At 43.4% G+C, this 18,317-nt stretch overlaps 1 protein-coding gene across 7 annotated transcripts in view; it reads right to left on the bottom strand.

The window, feature by feature from the left end:
* Positions 1 to 282: 282 nt before the first annotated feature.
* The window catches only part of SYN3 (synapsin III), a 503,620-nt gene continuing 485,585 nt past the window's right edge, over positions 283 to 18,317 (bottom strand). For all 7 annotated transcript variants that reach the window (XM_035270622.3, XM_009009764.6, XM_035270659.3 and 4 more), the window contains 2 exons: positions 11,714 to 12,005; positions 283 to 8,124 (listed from right to left, as the gene is read on the bottom strand). In XM_035270622.3, coding sequence (XP_035126513.1) covers positions 7,992 to 8,124; positions 11,714 to 12,005 — 425 coding nt within the window. In that variant the 3' untranslated portion in view covers positions 283 to 7,991. The remainder of the gene's footprint in view (positions 8,125 to 11,713; positions 12,006 to 18,317) is intronic.

Raw genomic sequence — 18,317 nt, 5'->3', positions numbered from 1 at the left:
TTTGGTTGAACTGGACTTGGGGTGGGTGCTTTGGCCACACACCCACTCAGTCCATCTCTTCTCTCTCCAGGTCTGTCTTGGGTTCTGTGGTGAAACTTTCTGGGCTATGAAGCAATGCTGTTCAAAGGCCATTTGGTATTAGGGAGTCTTGTTTGTGGCTCCTGGGATGAGGTGGTTATGATTTTGTTTTCCTTGTGTTTTGAACACTTAGGCCCCTAATTTGTAGTCTAAGTAGAAGATATCTTTTAAATAAGTTTTGCTGCTTTGAGTGCTAATCAGGTACTTGTTCTTCAAAGATAGCCTCCTTTTATTTGAAGAATATTTTGCTTTTCAGACTTAAATACACAAAGTTCAAGATTTATTTTCTCTACAACAAGAAAAAGGCCAAACACAAATGACTTATACAAATGACTATAGAAACATGCTATAGTGACAAAATCTGAATCACAACATAGGAATAAAACACTACTAGCATCTGCAGAAAATAGGAATATTGCCAATGTCTTCCTGCTTTTTTAAAAATTCTGTTTTGCATATAAGGAAATGGCTTGGAATGTTATGTGCTGCAAGAATATTTTGAGTCCTACATACAAGTGAATTTTTTTTTTGCTACACATGTTTGAGTTGCTTTTTTTTTCATCACAGTGAAGAAAATTCAGTCAATATGATTTTTTTGAGGCCATGTTACTTTTAGTAGCTTAATGTATGTTAAAGGGTGGGGTTGTTAACATTTCTTTCTGTGGTATTTTGCAATATCTGAGCTACAGTACAGCCTTTTAAAAATGTGTTCACTAGATGCCGTATGGCTTTAACTGGGTCTGATTAACAAGGTCCTCCTGAAGCTTTGTTGGGTCAATATATATTCTGGTTTTCTTTGTGGCTTTGCAATGCTGCACTATGCAGGGGGTGTATGTATGTGTGTAGTGGGCATGGGAGGATATAGTGATGACCAGAAGCACCAGATACTATAAAACAAGTGTTCAGAACGCAGTCTTTTTTGAGTGGTCCTTGAGAACTCTATGGATGGTGCTGGTGTCCCGAGGATAGTAGTGCTGCTCTCCATCCTCACTTCAGACTAACTGGCAGATGTTACAAATCTCTCTTAGTTTAGGATATGGGCAGTGTGCCTAAACCTAAATTTGCAGATCTCTCACAATAGTTTTTTATAATTCTTAAGACAATCCTCAAAGCATTTCCTCTTGAAAACCTGAATTTATAATTAGAAGCTTGTGAAATCCTACATTCTTGTCATTCAACTGAGGCTGTTGAGCTGTATGTGTTGCTGGTGTGTAATGAGAGGGAAACAATAGTTTAGCAGTTAACCTATTCACTGCATGATTTTCTGAGATCACCTGGATGTATTATAATGGAAGCAAGAGAGGTTAGAGTGCCATAGCAAGCATCTTAGTAAGATGTGGTTGGACATTGTTGACTTGTAGTCCTACAACTTTCTGTAGCCCTTTATTTTTCCCTTTACTTTTATTAACAGGAGCTTCCTCTGCCCCATTCCCCCCATTTATAAATGAAAGACAGATTTGATATGGCTGGGAATCAAATCATGGAAGATGTCCTTCCAACTTAAGATTTTGAGATTCCTTGTGTAAAAAATGTTGAGTTCTGACTCTGACTCTTGCTTGGGTCTTTCCAATTCCTGAGACCACTGCTTTGCTTATTGCCTCTAATTCTTCAGCGGAGCTGGGCATTTCTACCTTTGCTCACCATTCTCAAGGTCCACCACTAAGGCCTGCCTTTCTCCTACTCTACGCAGTAGCTGCGTGATTACAGAGCTTCAGAGAGGAGCCGGGCAGGTCCCAGTGCTCTGCTTGCCATATGCATGAGCAGTGCTGCTTTGGGTAGTCTTTAGCTGACTGTAGAAGATGTGGAGTGGATAAGATTATTGGGAAGCACTGGGTGAGTCACACAGAAGAAATATTTAATTTTAACTGACCAGCTTAAGTGTCACTCCTGAGATTCTCCAACAGGTTACAGTACTTAGTTTCTGCTATTCCATAGCGAAACAGCATGTTAACTGAGTGCTAAAGAAATACGACCTTGCTTCTGCTCTAGACTCAGTGAAAGACCGTGGAGAGCAGTCACTTAGAATATGAGAGTCTGGAAACAAATTACAGTTGGGAAGACCAATCTGTATAAAAATAATGAAAGGGATTTAGGATTTTCAAGGATTAAAACACATATGTAGTCAGATGCAGTGGTTCACACCTGTAATCCCAGCACTTTGGGAGGCCTAAGTGGTTGCTTGAGGCCAGGGGTTTGAGACCAGCCTGGGCAATATAGCAAAACCTCATCTCCATAAAATAAATGTATTTTATACACATGTTGTAGAAAGAACGTTTAGTTTTAGATTGATTTCCCTTACAGGAATGCCTCAACAGTTCCAATAAATATTTCCCAAGCACTTTCTTCTTTTCCTCTTGGCCTGCTAATTTATCTCAATGCAAGGTCTAAGTGTCCACATCTCATCTCTTTCAGCTGCGTGTCTTGTCTGTGGAAACAGAAGGGAGCCTCTGTGTCTCTTATGCATTGTGTTTGATAAATGAATGGCTTTAACTTGTTGCCCAGCCTTCCAATTTCTCTTTTACCAAACCAAAAGTGCTGCTTTCTATTAGACTGAAACAATTTAATCAGCAGCGACTCAGGAGTGTAGGACAGCTTTTGACACTTAGTATAGTTAGTAACCAGCTAGCTTGCCTTCTAGGATAAAGGAAAAGCAGAGATGCAAGTGAAAGTGCTCCTGTGCAATGAGCCATATCTCCAGGATAATTAAGCCACCAGAGTTCTGCAAGGCTGACTTAACGAGCTTAACCCATGACTAACCTGCATCCTTTCACCAATTCAAAACACGTAAAATGAGCCACCAGTGTTTTACGAAGTTGAATAAAGCATAAGAGACTGGTCTGTCCTCAGGCGCTGGAAGGGGCAGGTCCTGAAAGGACTCTGTGTGCTCCTGGGCTGGTTCGAGCTGAGGCTGTGCTGTTTGGAAACTCTATGTTCTGTTGTGTGATGCACGGTCTGTGTACTTCCTTTCCTTGGTCCTGGACGTTTGCTGTGTAAGCTGTGGGGTTGTCCTGTTCTGCTCACTACAACCTCCCTGACCAATGCTGACAATGGCAACTCCCCAACGGCTCACAGCCCTGCAGTCACCTCACCTTCTTGTGGGCCCCAAGGAGTGGTCTCATGTTCTCATTCTGCCTGCTCCCGTTCTTTTTCAGATTCAGTTTAGAACTTTTGAGGTTGAAAACCTGCCATTGATTTTCTTTAGCTTCTTTTCTCAATTAGCTCATTTGATTGGGTTTCTGTTGGTTTGATTCTATTCCTAGGCAAGTGACTTCCATATATTGATACTCTTAGAAAAACATCCTTTTACTCCAATCTTAATACTTTTGTTTGGATTTTATTTCATAGTTTTCTAGGAGGGCCAAGCTAAAACATGTCCTAAACACCTGCTGGGTGCCAAGCAATGTGCTCTGAGCGTCACTCTTATGGGTCATACACAAGACACCTGCACTAGCTTGCTTTCCCCTGGACTCCTTTCACAGGGAATCCAGATGAAAACTTCCAGAAGGCAGCTGATGTTCAGTTTTATGGCGTTTGCTGCTGTGTTTGTACCATGTGAGTGAAGGGCTATGATCCTTAAATTTTGGAAAGAAAGAACTGAATGTTAGTTCTAGCCTGAATGGATCTGAATAGTAGTTAATTCAACAGGGACTGAATGTTAGGCTAGAGAATGTAGTAATAAAGAGAATATAAGGAACTGATGGAAGAGAAAGGATATTCCACAGTTCCTGGAAAGCTGATTTTACATTTGGCCAAAGTACAGTACCATTTTGTCATGCTGACAGGAGGAAGAGCTGGAAGAAATGTTCTCTGGCTGGTAGAGTTGCCCACTAAGGCTGCGTTTTAAAATCTCTGCTTATTGTGCAGAAGTCAAATAAGCCTTTGTTGTGTTGCAGCTTCCCCGAGTCAGCTTGGAGGGAAAATGCTAAGCTTTCTCTGCGTCACACTTGTGAAACAAAGCAAAAAGCAACAAACATAATGTTTTAGAATCTATATAGAGTGACTCCCCTATCCCTCCTTTTTTCAAAGGGCATTTTGAAATGCCCTTTCCCATTTCAAAATGTTACAATTACTAAAGGTTACATTTTTGGAAGGAACATGTGCTAGCCTCTGTGAGAAAACAGACTATTTTGGGGATCTGTGGTTGCCATGAGACCTATGTGTCCTTGGTCTCTATATTCATACACAGCCCAGTGGGAAAACGATTTAAATGTGTTGGCTATAAACTAGCGTCATGTCATGGATCTGGATGTATATGTGCATGATTATAAAAATCAGGATGCCTGATTTGGAGTTTGGAAGGAGTTTCTGCTACTGCAGTACACAGATACTGGAGTATCCTTTGAATGCTGAGGTGTGTCTCAGGCCAAGGGACAGAATATAGGAAAATTTAGGCCATGCAGTCATTATTCATGGGCCACTAGTTTTACTCACTAAAGGGCTGAGTTCCTAGCTGCATTGGAGACTATAGCACATCCATACATGTAGCATAGTTTCTCATTCAGTGACTTTCCCACACAGCCCAGCTCAGGGCTGCTGGTCTTACTTCTAAGTGCATTTAAAGTGGGGAGATTGACAAAGATGCAGGTTCTGGATCTTGTGACCAGAAATTCTGACTCTTTTGGTCTGAAATGAAGCTTCATCTGCCTTTGTAACTAGCTCTGCCCATTGCCATGGTCCACACTTTGAGAAACTTTGTCCAGCCTATTACCACTCAGTTATGTGTTTTGAGCTATCTTTTATTACTAAGTGAAAATTGGGTGAGATTGTTGAAGAGAGACAATTGTCGCAGGTGTTTCTTCTATTCTTAATCTGAAACTTGTGGACCTCATGGTCACACCCTGCCCTACAAGTTTTACCCTTTTATTCAGGATGCCAAATGGCATTACTTATTATTATTTGAAAGGTCTACCCCTGAATAAGAAGGGTGGATTTTCTTTTTTAAGTGGAAGAAACCAAACTTCAACTCCTATAGCTCCCTCTGCCTGAATCCTGTAATAGACTGCTGTTATAAGCAGTGCTCCAAGTCCTTCTAATGGGGGGACCTCAACTGCCTTTGTCAGGAAAGAAGTGCCCAGGAACCTTCAAGCCTGAGAGGCTGGCATTTTGGTTCTCTCAACATGTGAGTTATACTAGTGACCTCTATCTTCTCAGGGACAAGTGGGGAAGCCATTCTCCTCTTGAAGCAGGTCTCCAGAGAATTATGAACAGATAATGAAGCTACAGAATTTTAGGATGTGCACTTGTCAATTCCCAGTTATTATCCAGGCATGTGTGTGTGTGTTTAAGTAATGGGACTCCTAGAACCATTGGCAAATCATCAGACCTCACATTCATCAATATTTATACTCTCTTCTGTTAGATTTCTTTGAACAGAATAGCTTTAAAAAGTACCCGCATTTGACATTTTGAATTTCACCTCCTGTCTCTTTTCCTTATGCCCCACTTGGCTTTCTTCAGAAGTTGCAAGGGGGTGGTAAAAGAATTAAGTGAGCAGCAGCAGGAGGATGAAGCAAAGTTCTACCAGATTATAAACGGTCTGATCTATTCCCTGCCATCACCTGACCTCCCCCCAAGCATGACTGAGATATTGACCCCTGGACCCCCACCTCCACCACCTTGGGGGTCTAGAAGAATGTGTTGAGAGTGATACCTGCAAAGCAGCAGCTTCATGTGTCTGACTGCCCACTGCATCATCTCAACTGCCTCTGGAAAGGATTCTGGCAGCTCCTGGCCAAACTAGTTCTCTTGCTTTGCACAGGCTGAGCAGAAAGAAAGGAGATAAATTACTGGGCACAGTGAGCTCCAGACATGCCAGACATTCAGGGACTGTTCTATAACACAGAACTCAGCCAAACGTAGGATGGAATAAGGGTGGTGGGCTTTTTGGGTACTAGAAAGACTACCAGGCCTTTGCTTGTTCACCTCCCACCTAACACCATGGCTATTTTATTTGCTGCTGATCCTTGCCGGTGTTAATCAGGCCTGAGCCTACCAGTCTCCAGCTGCCAAATTATGGCTCCCAATGGTCACTGGCAATTGGACCCATCTGATCTTTCTTATGCCAGGTCTACTACTTATTATTGAATCCAAGACCAAGGGTCTTGAACAAGAGGAGAGAGGACTTCTGAATTAGCTCAGGCTCTCTTGCTCTTAAATACTGACCTGATCATGAGTGAGGGAAGAGGGCAATGTGGAGATGACCACCCTAAAGGCCAAGTGGCTCTCTGACAGCCAGCTGCACAGCTAGCGCTTTTGATACTGAGCCAGTCTCCAGCCAATAGCTTGTCAAAAGCCAGCTTGAAGGCAGGCTTTTCTGAGGTTGAGAGTTCTAAGTGACTCAATGCCCACAGGCCCAAAACCACTCCAGTTTGGTTTTGGAGGACCAAAAAGGAGATGATTGCTTTCATGCTCCTGGGAGCCTGGATGGATCTCCGCTGATTGATTACCGAGCAATCTACATTACTTGGGCATAATTAGAAGCTGCACCAGGCCAGAGCCACTTCTATTTTTACTCCCCTCTCTCCCTTCCCTATGGACAGCAAGGGGAAGACATACCTCAGGTTGCAAAGTGGGAGGTAAAGGGCTAGCATGGCTATGTTATAGCTTCTTGGGCTCTCTTTGGGACCAGGAGAACTTCTGGCACCTACAATGTTTCTAGCACCAGGTGTTTGGTGATTTGGATCTTCCCTGAACCCTATGTGAGCAGGGCGGCATGGGGGAAGATCACTGGGAAAGGAGTTAGACTACTTTTTCCAGCTCCGCAACTAACTCGTTGAGTCATATCAGTGTGGATTTAACAAAGCTGATTTCTTTCCTGCAGGAATTCCAAGAGCCTTTGATGTATATTATATACAATGCATCTCCAAAACAGAAATACAAACTGATTCCTAAACATATTTGACCATGGGGCCATTTTGAAACTGAGTAACTTACCAACATCTTGCTGTACAGAGTTTGTGAAATGCCAAACTAGAAGTGACTATCATTGCACTTTGGATCCTATGGCATTGATCTGTTGATTCTCTCTGGTTCCCAGTAGAGCTGTAAAAAGGAAATGGCATCCCTGGTGGGCAGCCAGAGAGATCAAACAGTGGTGTAACAGAATGGGTACAGGAGCCCTAACCTAACCCTTGTCTTGGGAAGTCCAGGGCCTCCTTCTCCTCTATGAACTAGTTGTTACTCCTACAAGAACCTGTGATCTGCTCTTGGCTGTCCAAATAAGAATAATGCTCTAGGTATGAGTGTCATTACAATGGCCCCTCTGTTTCTTTTGTGTTCTGAAAGACCCCACTTGTCACACAGGGTCTGGTTTCTTTTTTGGCCTCAGGACCCCACTAGTGGCTGGATGTGATGGGGCCCTTTGCCTGCTAAGGGCCAGTCTTGAGCGTGGATGGAACTGGCATGGGCAGGTGGTGAGTTCCCCTGGCTGGGATTTTCTCTTTTTGTTTGCAAAACACTGTTAAAAGATTATTGCCTCCTATATTGCTGAGGTTTGACTACAGTGTCTGCATTTGATGGAGGTGGGGCGAGGCCTAGAGGGGGCCTTTGCCCAAAGATGAGCAAAATGCTAATAAGAAATATGAAAACTAGCCACTTGCAGACATCTCACTTGGTTATCTGGCAGGGAAGCAGGCATGTGGGTAGGCAGAGGGATGTGATGCCCATCTCTCAGGCCTGTTTTGAGGAACCTGGAGGCTCTCAAAGGCCCACCTCTCAGTCAGACAATGCTGGAATGTCACGGTAAAGGAATATGGGAACACATATAGATAATCAGATCCTGGGTCAAAGGCATTTAAAAGTATGTTCTCAGGCCCTCCATTCTGTTCCCATCAGGAACCAAGGCTGAGAAGGAAGATGAGGCAGGAGGGGGACGAGTGTAGCAGAGCACTGTTCCCATCCCAGCCTGGGTGGTGTTAGTCAGAGAACAGGCTGGCAAAAGACTTCCTCAGGTTTCGGATGGTTTCGGCCTTGGCCTCATCTTCACTTGGGTTCCCACGCTGGGAGGTGTCGGATGTACTGAGGCTGTTAGTCAGGGACTGAGATTTGCTGAAACAGAAAGTCAGGGGAGTTGGGGAAGACAAGGTGAAGATTATCAAAGAAATGGGTCTTGGGGGCTTACCTGTAAGCCAGATGGGTAATCCCATCGCCACAAGGACATTAAAACTGGAAGCCAGGCATTCCAATGCTTACATGACGTTAGGTACATCACACACACAGTTTAATCTGCAAGGTGGTTGTTTTCCTCATTTCTTAGGTTCAGAAATTGGGGTTAACAGAGTCAAGTAACTTGCTCAGGTCCTCATAGCAAGTAATGGGGGAGCACCCAGAGCTCACATTCTCTCCATTATACCAGGCTGTTTAGGCAGCAGGCATTGTTGGAGAGTAGCTTGGCTGCTCTCCTGCCTATGGATACAAACCCACTTTGTAAACTGCAATGTGCTGTATCAGCATCAGGTTATAGTTATTTCCAGCATTCGTTTAGGTATCAGGAGGCCTGTATTCTAGAACCTTCTCTGCTCATTGATGTCTGTGGCCTTGGGCAAGGAACTTACCTTCTCAGGGCTTCCTTTACCTCACCTGTAAAGTGCAGGGTATGTCCTGCTGACCCTCAGGCTTCTTCCAGCTCTGACATTCAGGGCTTCAATTCCCACCTCTTCTCCAACACCTTTATGGCCAATTCTGTCCCCTACCCCCTTTTGGAATTCTTTTTGTGCCAACTTTTTAAATGGCACATGCCATTCTGAGTGCTTCCCAAATGATAGCCTGTAGCAGCTGCTTGCTGAACACTTCCCCTGTTTGAGGGGACAGGGGTGTAAAGATGAATATGCTTCAGGCCCTGCCTCGGGAGGCTCACAGTCATAGGCGGGGAGGCAACAGATGTAGGAAGAGATGATGTAAATGTGTCAAAAGTTCAAGAGCTCTGCATGAGATGCTGTCATCACATTAAAAACTGGGGACTTTAAAGCAGGGACTGTCTTTTATTCCTTGCTATTGCCCCTCAGAGAGTCTTATCTAGAACAAGGCACAGACTAGGTATTTGCTAAATACCTGCTGACTTGAATAGAACCAAATTCTTTAAAGCAATAAGTCAGGAAATTTACATGTTTTTAGCTAGAATACTGTAAGGTCAATGACCAAACCCGGTTGAAGGCCCAGAGCCCTTGTCTGTCCTGTGATTAGCTGGGCTGATCTCCTAATGTGGTGACAGGCTGTATGCAGATAAGTCTGTAGTGCCAGCAGCATTCTAAGCACCAACTGTGCATAAATTCGTTGCAATCCCTATAATAATCCTGTGAGGCTGTTGTCCCCATTCTGCATGTGAGGAAATTGAAGCACAGCAAGGTTAGGCAACTTGGCTGAGGTCGTGTAGTTTTAAGATCCAGGCATTCTGACTCTGGAGTCTGTGTGTCAACTCCTATTCCATATTCCCAGGAGGGCCATTTGCTAGCATTCAAACTAAAAATACATTTATCCTTTGATCTAACAATACCATGTCAGGTTATTTTCTCTAGAGTGAGTCTTGCAACTATGAAAGTATATGTTCAGATTTATTAATTGCAGCATTATTTGTAAGATCAAACCAAGTTTCTATTTGTGGTGGATTAGTTAGATAAATTATAGTACAACTGTCCAGTGGAATACTATATAGCCATGAAAAATAAAATTCCAATGAACTGGGTGCTCCAGGATTTATTATTAAACATGAAAAGCAGGGAGCAGAATGGTGTGGATAGTGAATACTCCTGTGTGTGTAAGAAAATGAGGGAGAGGATTCGAACACTTTAAAAATTATTTATGCAAACATTTTTATTTGCATAAATAATTATGCAAAAACATGAAAACTATGCAAATATTTTCATTTGCATAAGGAAGCACTGAAAGGACCTATAGGAACCAACAAAAGTCATTTCTGGGGACAAGGTGTAGTGAAGCATTGGATCAGAATGGGGCGGGAATGAGGCTTTTCAACATATATCTTTGATATCTTTTATTTATTTATTGAGACGGAGTCTCACTCTGTTGCCCAGGCTGGAGTGCAGTGGCTCAATCTCAGCTCACTGCAACCTCCACCTCCCAGGTTCAAGCTATTCTGCCTTGGCCTCTTGAGTCTCTGGCACTACATGTGTGCACCAACACACCCAGATAATTTTTGTATTTTTAAGTAGAGATGAGGTTTCACCATGTTGGCCAGGCTGGTCTCAAACTCCTGACCTCAGGTGATCCACCCACCCTGGCCTCCCAAAATGTTAGGATTATAGGCGAGAGCCACCAAACCTGGCCTGATATTTTTTTAGATCTTTGAACCATGTGAAGATATTACCTAATCAAAAAAATTGTTGTTAGCGTGATCCCTAGACTGGATGTCCTGGGTTCAATCCCAGCTCTTTTAATTATTAACTGGAAACTTTGGCAAGTTATTTAATCTTTCTTTTCTTACTCATAAGTACAATGGGGATAAAAAATAGTTATTAACTCCTAAGCTTGTGAGAACTTAAAAAAAAACCAAATAGGTAAAGTGCCTGGCACATAGTAAGTGGACAACAGCTGTTAGCTGTGAACTGTGATGATCAACATTTGGCCTTGCAGGAAGGTAGAGCTTTCCAAAGAACAGTTACTTGGGACCTCTCTTTAGGACCTCAAACCAAGAGATGGGCCTGAGAGGAAACAGGATGTATGTATGTATTGTGATGGATGGCTTACAAAAATGACTGCCATGATTCCTCTTGTCCCTGTAGCCTGCCCTTTTGAGAAGTGACTTCATGACTCCTCCCACCGAGTTTATTTCCTACCTCTTGAATGTGGGTTTGGCCCTGTGACTTGCTTTGACTAAAGCATGTAATAGAATAACACTTCATAACTCCCAAGGCTGGGCCTCAAGAGACCTTGCAACTTGTAGTTTCTCCCTTTTTAAAGCAGTTCTACCATGTGAGAAAGCTCAGCTTAGCCTTGGGGAGGATGAGACCCCATGGAGACAGAGAGGCCTGGCTGACAGCTAGCACCAACAAACAAAAGTATGTGTGAGGCCTTCTTGGACCATCCAGCCTCAATGAAGCTGCCAGATGACTGCAGTTGTATGAGTGATCCCAGGAAAGCAGGGTTGCCAGGTTTAGTGAATAAAAATGTGCAGATCAATTTGCATTTCAGATGAAAAGCTAAGACCTTTTTTTAGTGTAAGTATATTCCATGCAATGTTTGGGGCATACTTATACTCACAATCATCTGTTTTTTTTTAAATCTGAAACATAAATCTAACTGGGTATCCTGTAACTCAATAGGAGACACCAGCAAAAGAACCTCCCAGCTAAGCTAACGCAGAATAAGCAGCTGAACCAAAACATTATGAACAAAGAAAATGGTTGTTTTCTTCATCCACTAAGTTTTGGGCTGGTTTGTTGTGCAGCAAAAGATAACTGATATGTGTTATAGGGAGGGTCACGGTGGTGCCTAATCTATACTCTCACCTTGCTGGGCCTCCCCCCAAAATTCCATCCTCTAGTTCTCTTTTTACGTATTTAAATTCTAGGCAAGGCCTCATTGGGTCCTCCTTTGTCTCCAAGTCCCTAACCCTGAATCAGTCAAGCTCTGCCTACACCCCAGCGCTATCCTATACCTTTTCCATTCCCAAAGCACTTACTTGAGATGTGGTTGGGGTGGTGCTGGCTTCTTGGACTCTTCACCCTGCTGGGAGGTGCTGCGGCCCTGCACAGGAGGCCGGGGCTGTGAGGTGAGGGTGGCACCTGGCTTGGAGGCCTGGTTTGGGGAGCTGCCACTGGATGCCCGGGATAGCTGCGGAGAGCCTGGTGACCTTTGCTGCTGTGGAGATCCCGACTGGGGGCTCAGGGGCTGCTGGCCTTGTGGGGAGAGCCTCTGTTGGGAGGGGCTTCCAGATCTCTGGGGCTGAGGAGACTGAGCTTGGCGAGGGCCTCCTAAAGGGCCAGAAAATAAAAGGTTCAGTTCAATTTTTTTCTTAGGATAAATATGGCTGTACACAAATAATGTTGCTTCAAGAATGTTGATTGCAGTGAATCAACATATAACAATGAAAAATGGAAAACCATATAAATGCCTAACCATAAGGAAGTAATTAGGAACATTAAGATACATCTGTATAATGGAATATGCTGTGGTCATCACATAGGATGTGGCTGAGTAATATTAAATGACACAGAATACTGTTGGTAACATATGCTAAATATTATACTGCTGAACAAAATAGCTTAGAATACAGTACAGATGATGTGATTTTGGCACATATGTATAAACATACATAAAAAGGAAGGACTGAAAGATTGTACTCTAAAACTAGTGTGTCTTAGATTTGAATGTGCATATGAACCATAAAGATTCTGTTAGAGTGGTTCTTGGGCTGCGTTACGAACTGAATTGTGTTCGCCCTGTCCCGATTCATATGTTGAAACCCAGACCCTCACCCTCAATGCAATTCTATTGGAGATAGGATCTTTAAAGAGGTAATTGAAGTTAAATGAGGTGATAGGGTGGGACCCTAATCTGATAGGCTTGGTGTCCTTATGAAGAGGAGAAAGAAACATGAAGAGTGTCATGTACCCGGGCACAGAGAAAAGGACATGCGAGGATACACAAAGAAGGCTGCCATCTGCAAGCCAAGGAGAGAAGCTGTACCCAAAACCAACCCTGCCAGCACCTTGATCTTGAACCTGCCACCTCCAGAGAACTGTGAAAAAAACTCTGTTGCTTAAGGCCCCCCAGTCTATGGCATTTTGTTATTAAGGCAGCCTGCAAAGACTAACATAGGCAGGGTCTGCGATTCTACATTTCTAATGGGTTCCCAGCTTATCCTACTTTGAGTAATGAGGCACTAAATAATAATTACAAAAGTGGTGGGATTATGAAGGATTTTAATTCTCTTTTTTTCTCACTGATGTCTTCCACACTGAAGATGTATTTCTTTGGAAACAATGAAAAGAATTAACTCTTACTTTTTGGGTTGCTCTCTAAACTTTTCCCAGAACTTTCAAAAGCAGCATATCATCTGATCTAGAGAGGCCAGTAGGGAAGATACCATTCTTCTCATCACATATTGGTGGAGACTGAGTCTGATAAGGTTTTCCCACTGGAAGAGTAGCCCCAGAAAGCTCAAAGAGAATCTTGGTTTCTCCCTGTCACCACACAGGGCACACAGACTTTCTCATGCGAGCCAAGGGGCATCTAAGCTTGGGGATGTTGTAGCCACCCAGAAATGACTTTGAGTAGAATTCCAAGGCCCAAAACCATCAAGGTACACTCTCCTCACCCTGAAATTCTGGGGCTCAGCACTGTTGATGGTGAATTGCATTTTGCCAAAGCTGACTGGCTGCCCGCTGGTCTCTTCTCCCTAGGACCTGCTGCAACTGGGAAAGTGGGCTTGTGCTGGGGTTATTCTTGCCACGTTTTTTTTTTTTTTTGAGAGCACTTTAGGCAGGTTAGGAGACTGAGAATTAAAAAGTGCTGCAACCCATTTCTGTGACCCTTTAACAATGGGGCTCCTACTGAGCATCTGTTACGTCACTAGCTTTGGACTGGGCATCCCCACAATAGCTCTGTGGGTTAGGCATGATTTTTATCCCCTACCCCTGGCCATGGGAGTGCTGCCTCTGGAACTCTACAGGGAGTCATGTGTAATTATAAATTTTCTAGTGGGCACATTTTAAAAAGTAAAAAGAAATAAGTAAGCATGATTTTAATTGTGTGTGTGTGTGTGTGTGTATGTGTAATTTTTTTTTTAAAGAGATGGGGTCTCTGTCACCCAGGCTGGAGTGCATTGGCATGATCACACTGCAGCCTTGAACCCCTGGGCTGAAGCCATCCTCCTGCCTCAGTCTCCTGAGTAGCTGGGACTACAGGCCCACCACAACTTTTTCATTTTTTTGTAGAGTTGGGATGTCGCTGTGTTGCCCAGGCTGGTCTTGAACTCCTGGTCTCAAGCACTTCTCCCACCTTGGCCTACCAAAGTGCTGCGATTACAGGTGTGAGGCACTGTGCTTGCCCCCCATTTTTACAAAGGAACTGAGACCCAGCTATATTATGACTTGCTTAAGATGTCACTACAAATAAGGAGACAAGCCCAGATTCAAATCTGGATCTCTTTGACTCAAAAGCCCTGTTTTGTTTATTTTTCCTTTTTAAAAACTATACCACACAGGGCTGCCCTGAGTCCTCATAACAGCTGTATTGCTAATTAAGAAAAGGTGGCTTCCTTCAGCAGAAGCAGCTCAGAGCCAGATGCCCAGGGAGCAAGGACTAGATTTCAGCCAGCCTACCTATCACATGTCATGTCAGCTGAGCACATTTTCAGAGGACATGCCATCTGTATAACCTCCATGACCTGTGGAGTCTTGTGGCGCTGACTCCCCACTGGCACAAGGAGCCTCAGGTCCTGACTCAAAGCCTTGCCATTAACTCACTGTGTGACCGTGGGTAAGTCACTCCCCTTCTCTGGGCTTCTGGGCCCTCATTTGTAAAATGAGGTCATTGGACTGTACATCAAACATCCTTCCCAATCTGAACATTTTCGTAAGCTTGTGGAACACGAAATTGGATTACATTGCAAGCCGCAGTTTAGCAGCTGATTGTGTTACACAGCTTTCATTCATTAGCTCTTTCATGACTGTGTAATCTCAGTAGATGGGAGGTCACATTTATTTCAAACTCAAACACCTCTAGGGCCAGCCAGGTATGTAAATAAATAAAGCAGGTAAATATAAGAAAAGTAATGTGGCTTTCGAAAATTTTCCCACTCGAGATAAAAACATAGTCCAGAGAACTATTTCTCTAAAGAGGTGCAAGCACAAAGAACATAGCAATTGCTACTCCCTTTCACTATGGGAGTGAGGAGTAGGGCTGGAGGCAAATGTAGGAGCCCCTAGGAGCCCTTGCTCTGCCCAAGGGAGCTGCTGTTAGTAACGCCAGGGACAGCTGCTGTACAGAAACACAGGCCTATTGTTTCTAGAGCTTCTGTGCTGTCAAGAGATGCTGAAAGTCTAGATGTTTAAGTTACACCTCCTGATTTATTTTATTTTGTTTCTTGGAGACAGAGTTTTACACTGTCGCCTGGGCTGGAGTGCAGTGGCATGATCTTGGCTCACTGCAACCTCTGCCTCCTGGGTTCAGGAGATTCTCTTGCCTCAGCCTCCCAAGTAGCTGAGATTACAGGTACCTGCCACCAGGCCCAGCTAAATTTTAGCAGAAACAGGGTTTCACCATGGTGGCCAGGCTGGTCTTGAACTCCTGACCTCGTGATTCGCCTGTATCGGCCTCCCAAAGTGCTGGGATTACAGGCATGAGCCAGCGCGCCCAGCCCACCTCCTGATTTTTAAATGTTGGTTACTTTTGGGTTTTCTAAACCTACTGCAGTTCAAAGAAAACATTTGTTTTTTACTTTTATCTTCAGTTTTCCCTGACTCACTCCCCTTCCCAGGTTGATATCTTAGAAAATCTGGATACCGATTCATTAATTCATTAACTCTTTGTTGAGTTTCTACAATACACCTGGGATTTATGGAGAGACACCCTAGTTATTGGATTCAGAGTCCAGAGTGCTAACCATTACACCATGGAACGCCCGCCCTAGTTATTTCTTGCAGCTTCTGGCAAAGCAAACAATTTAGTATTTTTTATTTGAGCACATACAAAAAAAACCCAAAAACTTATATATAGGAAGTATTTGCCTAAGCACAGAAATAGTGCCAAGAATCAAGCTTATTAACAGAAAATTTCACTTTTACCAACTTGAAATGAACAGCAAGTTCAAATAATAATGTGATCTTGTTAATTGGGGAACTCAATGAAAGTGTTGTTTTTTAATTAGCCTTGTTATTTTTAATCTGAGTGTTAATTCACTGGGCTTTTTCTTTAATTACCTTAATTGGTTTTAAATTGATTGTTTTTCAACTCACTAAAAGTGTGTTTAGCCTCATTTCCCTTAAAATAATATCTCTTTATCAAGCATGTTTTACTCTGGGCCAGAGAGGAAATTAGAGTACAGTAGCTCTCTGTTTTAAAAGGGCTCTGTTCAAATGTGCTTTTAAAAAGTAGGTCCCAGGGCAGAGGAGAGAGGAGGGTGTGGGGCAGAGGCACAGCCAGGAGCCTGGTAGAGTGAGGAAAATGTAGTTTTGGAAGACTTATTACTATAGAATTGTTGCTGGGCATGGGAGCACTGCATTACTTATAAGGATTGACGGGTTGATGGGTGCAGCAAACCACCATTGCACATGTATACCTATGTAACAAACCTGCATGTTCTGCACATGTATCCCAGGGCTTAAAGTATAATAATAATAATAATAATAATAATAATAATAAAAAACCATGAAAAGCAATACGTATCAGACATGTTATTAAATGTAAGCATGATGTCATAGTTATTAATAGTAAATTAGTAGTAAGAACTAACACCTTCTAAGCACTACCTCTGTGTGTGATACCTTGCTAATTGCTTCACCTGCACTTATCTCATGGACAAACACCCCATCCTTAAACATGGCAGCTGTTATTTCCTCCTTTACACTGAAGAAACTGAGGCCCAGAGAAGTAATGTGACTTGCCTAACACTGTAAATGCAGTGAGACATGGAACTGGATTCAGACACACTAGATCTGCCTGAGGGAGAATACTGATGTGCATTTACACAGGCATACTTTGTTTTATTTCAATTTGCAGATGCCATGTTTTTTCAGAATTGGAGGGTTGTGGCAACCCTGCATTGACCAAGTTTGTCGATGCTGTTCTCCCAGCAGCGTGTGCTCACTTCGTGTCTCTGCATCACATTTGGCAAGTGTCACAAATTTCACACTTTAAAATTTTTATTATATCTGTTATGGTGAACTGTAACCAGTGATCTTTGATACTACTATTGTGTTAATAATTGTTTTGGGGTGCCATGAACCACACCCATATAAGAGAGTGAACTGGCCGGGTGCAGTGGCTCGTGCCTGTAATTTCAGCACTTTGGGATGCCGAGGCAGGCAGATCATGAGGTTAGGAGATCCAGACCATCCTGGCTAACACAGTGAAACCCCGTCTCTACTAAAAATACAAGAAACTATCTGGGTGTGGTGGCACACGCCTGTAGTCCCAGCTACTTGGGAGGCTGAGGCAGGAGAATCACTTGAACCCAGGAGGCAGAGGTTGTGGAGAGCTGAGATCACGCCACTGCACTTCAGCCTAGGGGACAGAGCAAGACTCCGTCTCAAAAAAGAGACAGTGAACTTACTTGATAAATGTGTGTGTTCTGGCAGCTCCATTTACCAGCCATTTAGCCATTTCCCTGTCTCTCTTCCTCTCCTGGGCCTCCCTTTCTCCTAGACACAATATTGAAATTGGACCAATAAATAACCCAACAATGGCCTCTAAATATTCAAGTGAAAGGAAGAGTCACATATCTCCTACTTTTAAAGAAAAAACTAGAAATGATTAAGATTAGTGAGGAAGACATGTAGAAAGCCAAGACAAACGGTAAACAGGCCTCTTGCACCAAAAAGTTAGCTAAGTTGTCAATGTGAAGGAAAAATTCTTGAAGGAAATTAAAAGTGCTACACCAATGAACACACAAATGATAAGAAATCAAAACAGCCGAATTGCTGATATGGAAAAAGTTTGAGTGGTCTGGACAGAAGATCAAACCAGACACAACTTTGCCTTAAAAAGCCTACTCCAGAGCAAGGCCCTAACTGCTTTCAATTCTATGAAGGCTGAGAGGTGGGAAAGCCATGAAGAAAAGTTGGAAGCTAGCAGAAGTTGGTTCCTGAGGTCTAAGGAAAGCTGTCTCCATAACAAAAACCGCAAGGAGGGCCGGGCGCAGTGGCTCACGCCTGTAATTCCAGCACTTTGGGAGGCCGAGGCGGGTGGATCACGAGGTCAAGAGGTCGAGACCATCCTGGTCAACATGGTGAAACCCTGTCTCTACTAAAAATACAAAAAATTAGCTGGGCATGGTGGCACATGGCTGTAATCCCAGCTACTCAGGAGGCTGAGGCAGAAGAATTGCCTGAACCCAGGAGGTGGAGGTTGCAGTGAGCTGAGATCGCGCCATTGCACTCCAGCCTGGGTAACAAGAGCGAAACTCCATCTCAAAAAAAAAAAAAAAAAAAGAACCCGCAAGGTGAAGCTTCAAGTGCTGATGAAGAAGCTGCAGCAAGTTATCAGGAAAATCTAGTTTAGATAGTTGACGAAGGTGGCTGTGCTAAACGACAGATTTTCAGTATAGATGGAACAGTCTTCTA

The sequence above is a fragment of the Callithrix jacchus genome, chromosome 1 (assembly GCF_049354715.1).
Source record: "Callithrix jacchus isolate 240 chromosome 1, calJac240_pri, whole genome shotgun sequence".
Lineage (NCBI taxonomy): Eukaryota > Metazoa > Chordata > Mammalia > Primates > Cebidae > Callithrix > Callithrix jacchus.
The sequence above is the reverse complement of the archived record's forward strand: the minus strand, read 5'-3'. Positions and strand labels throughout refer to the sequence as shown.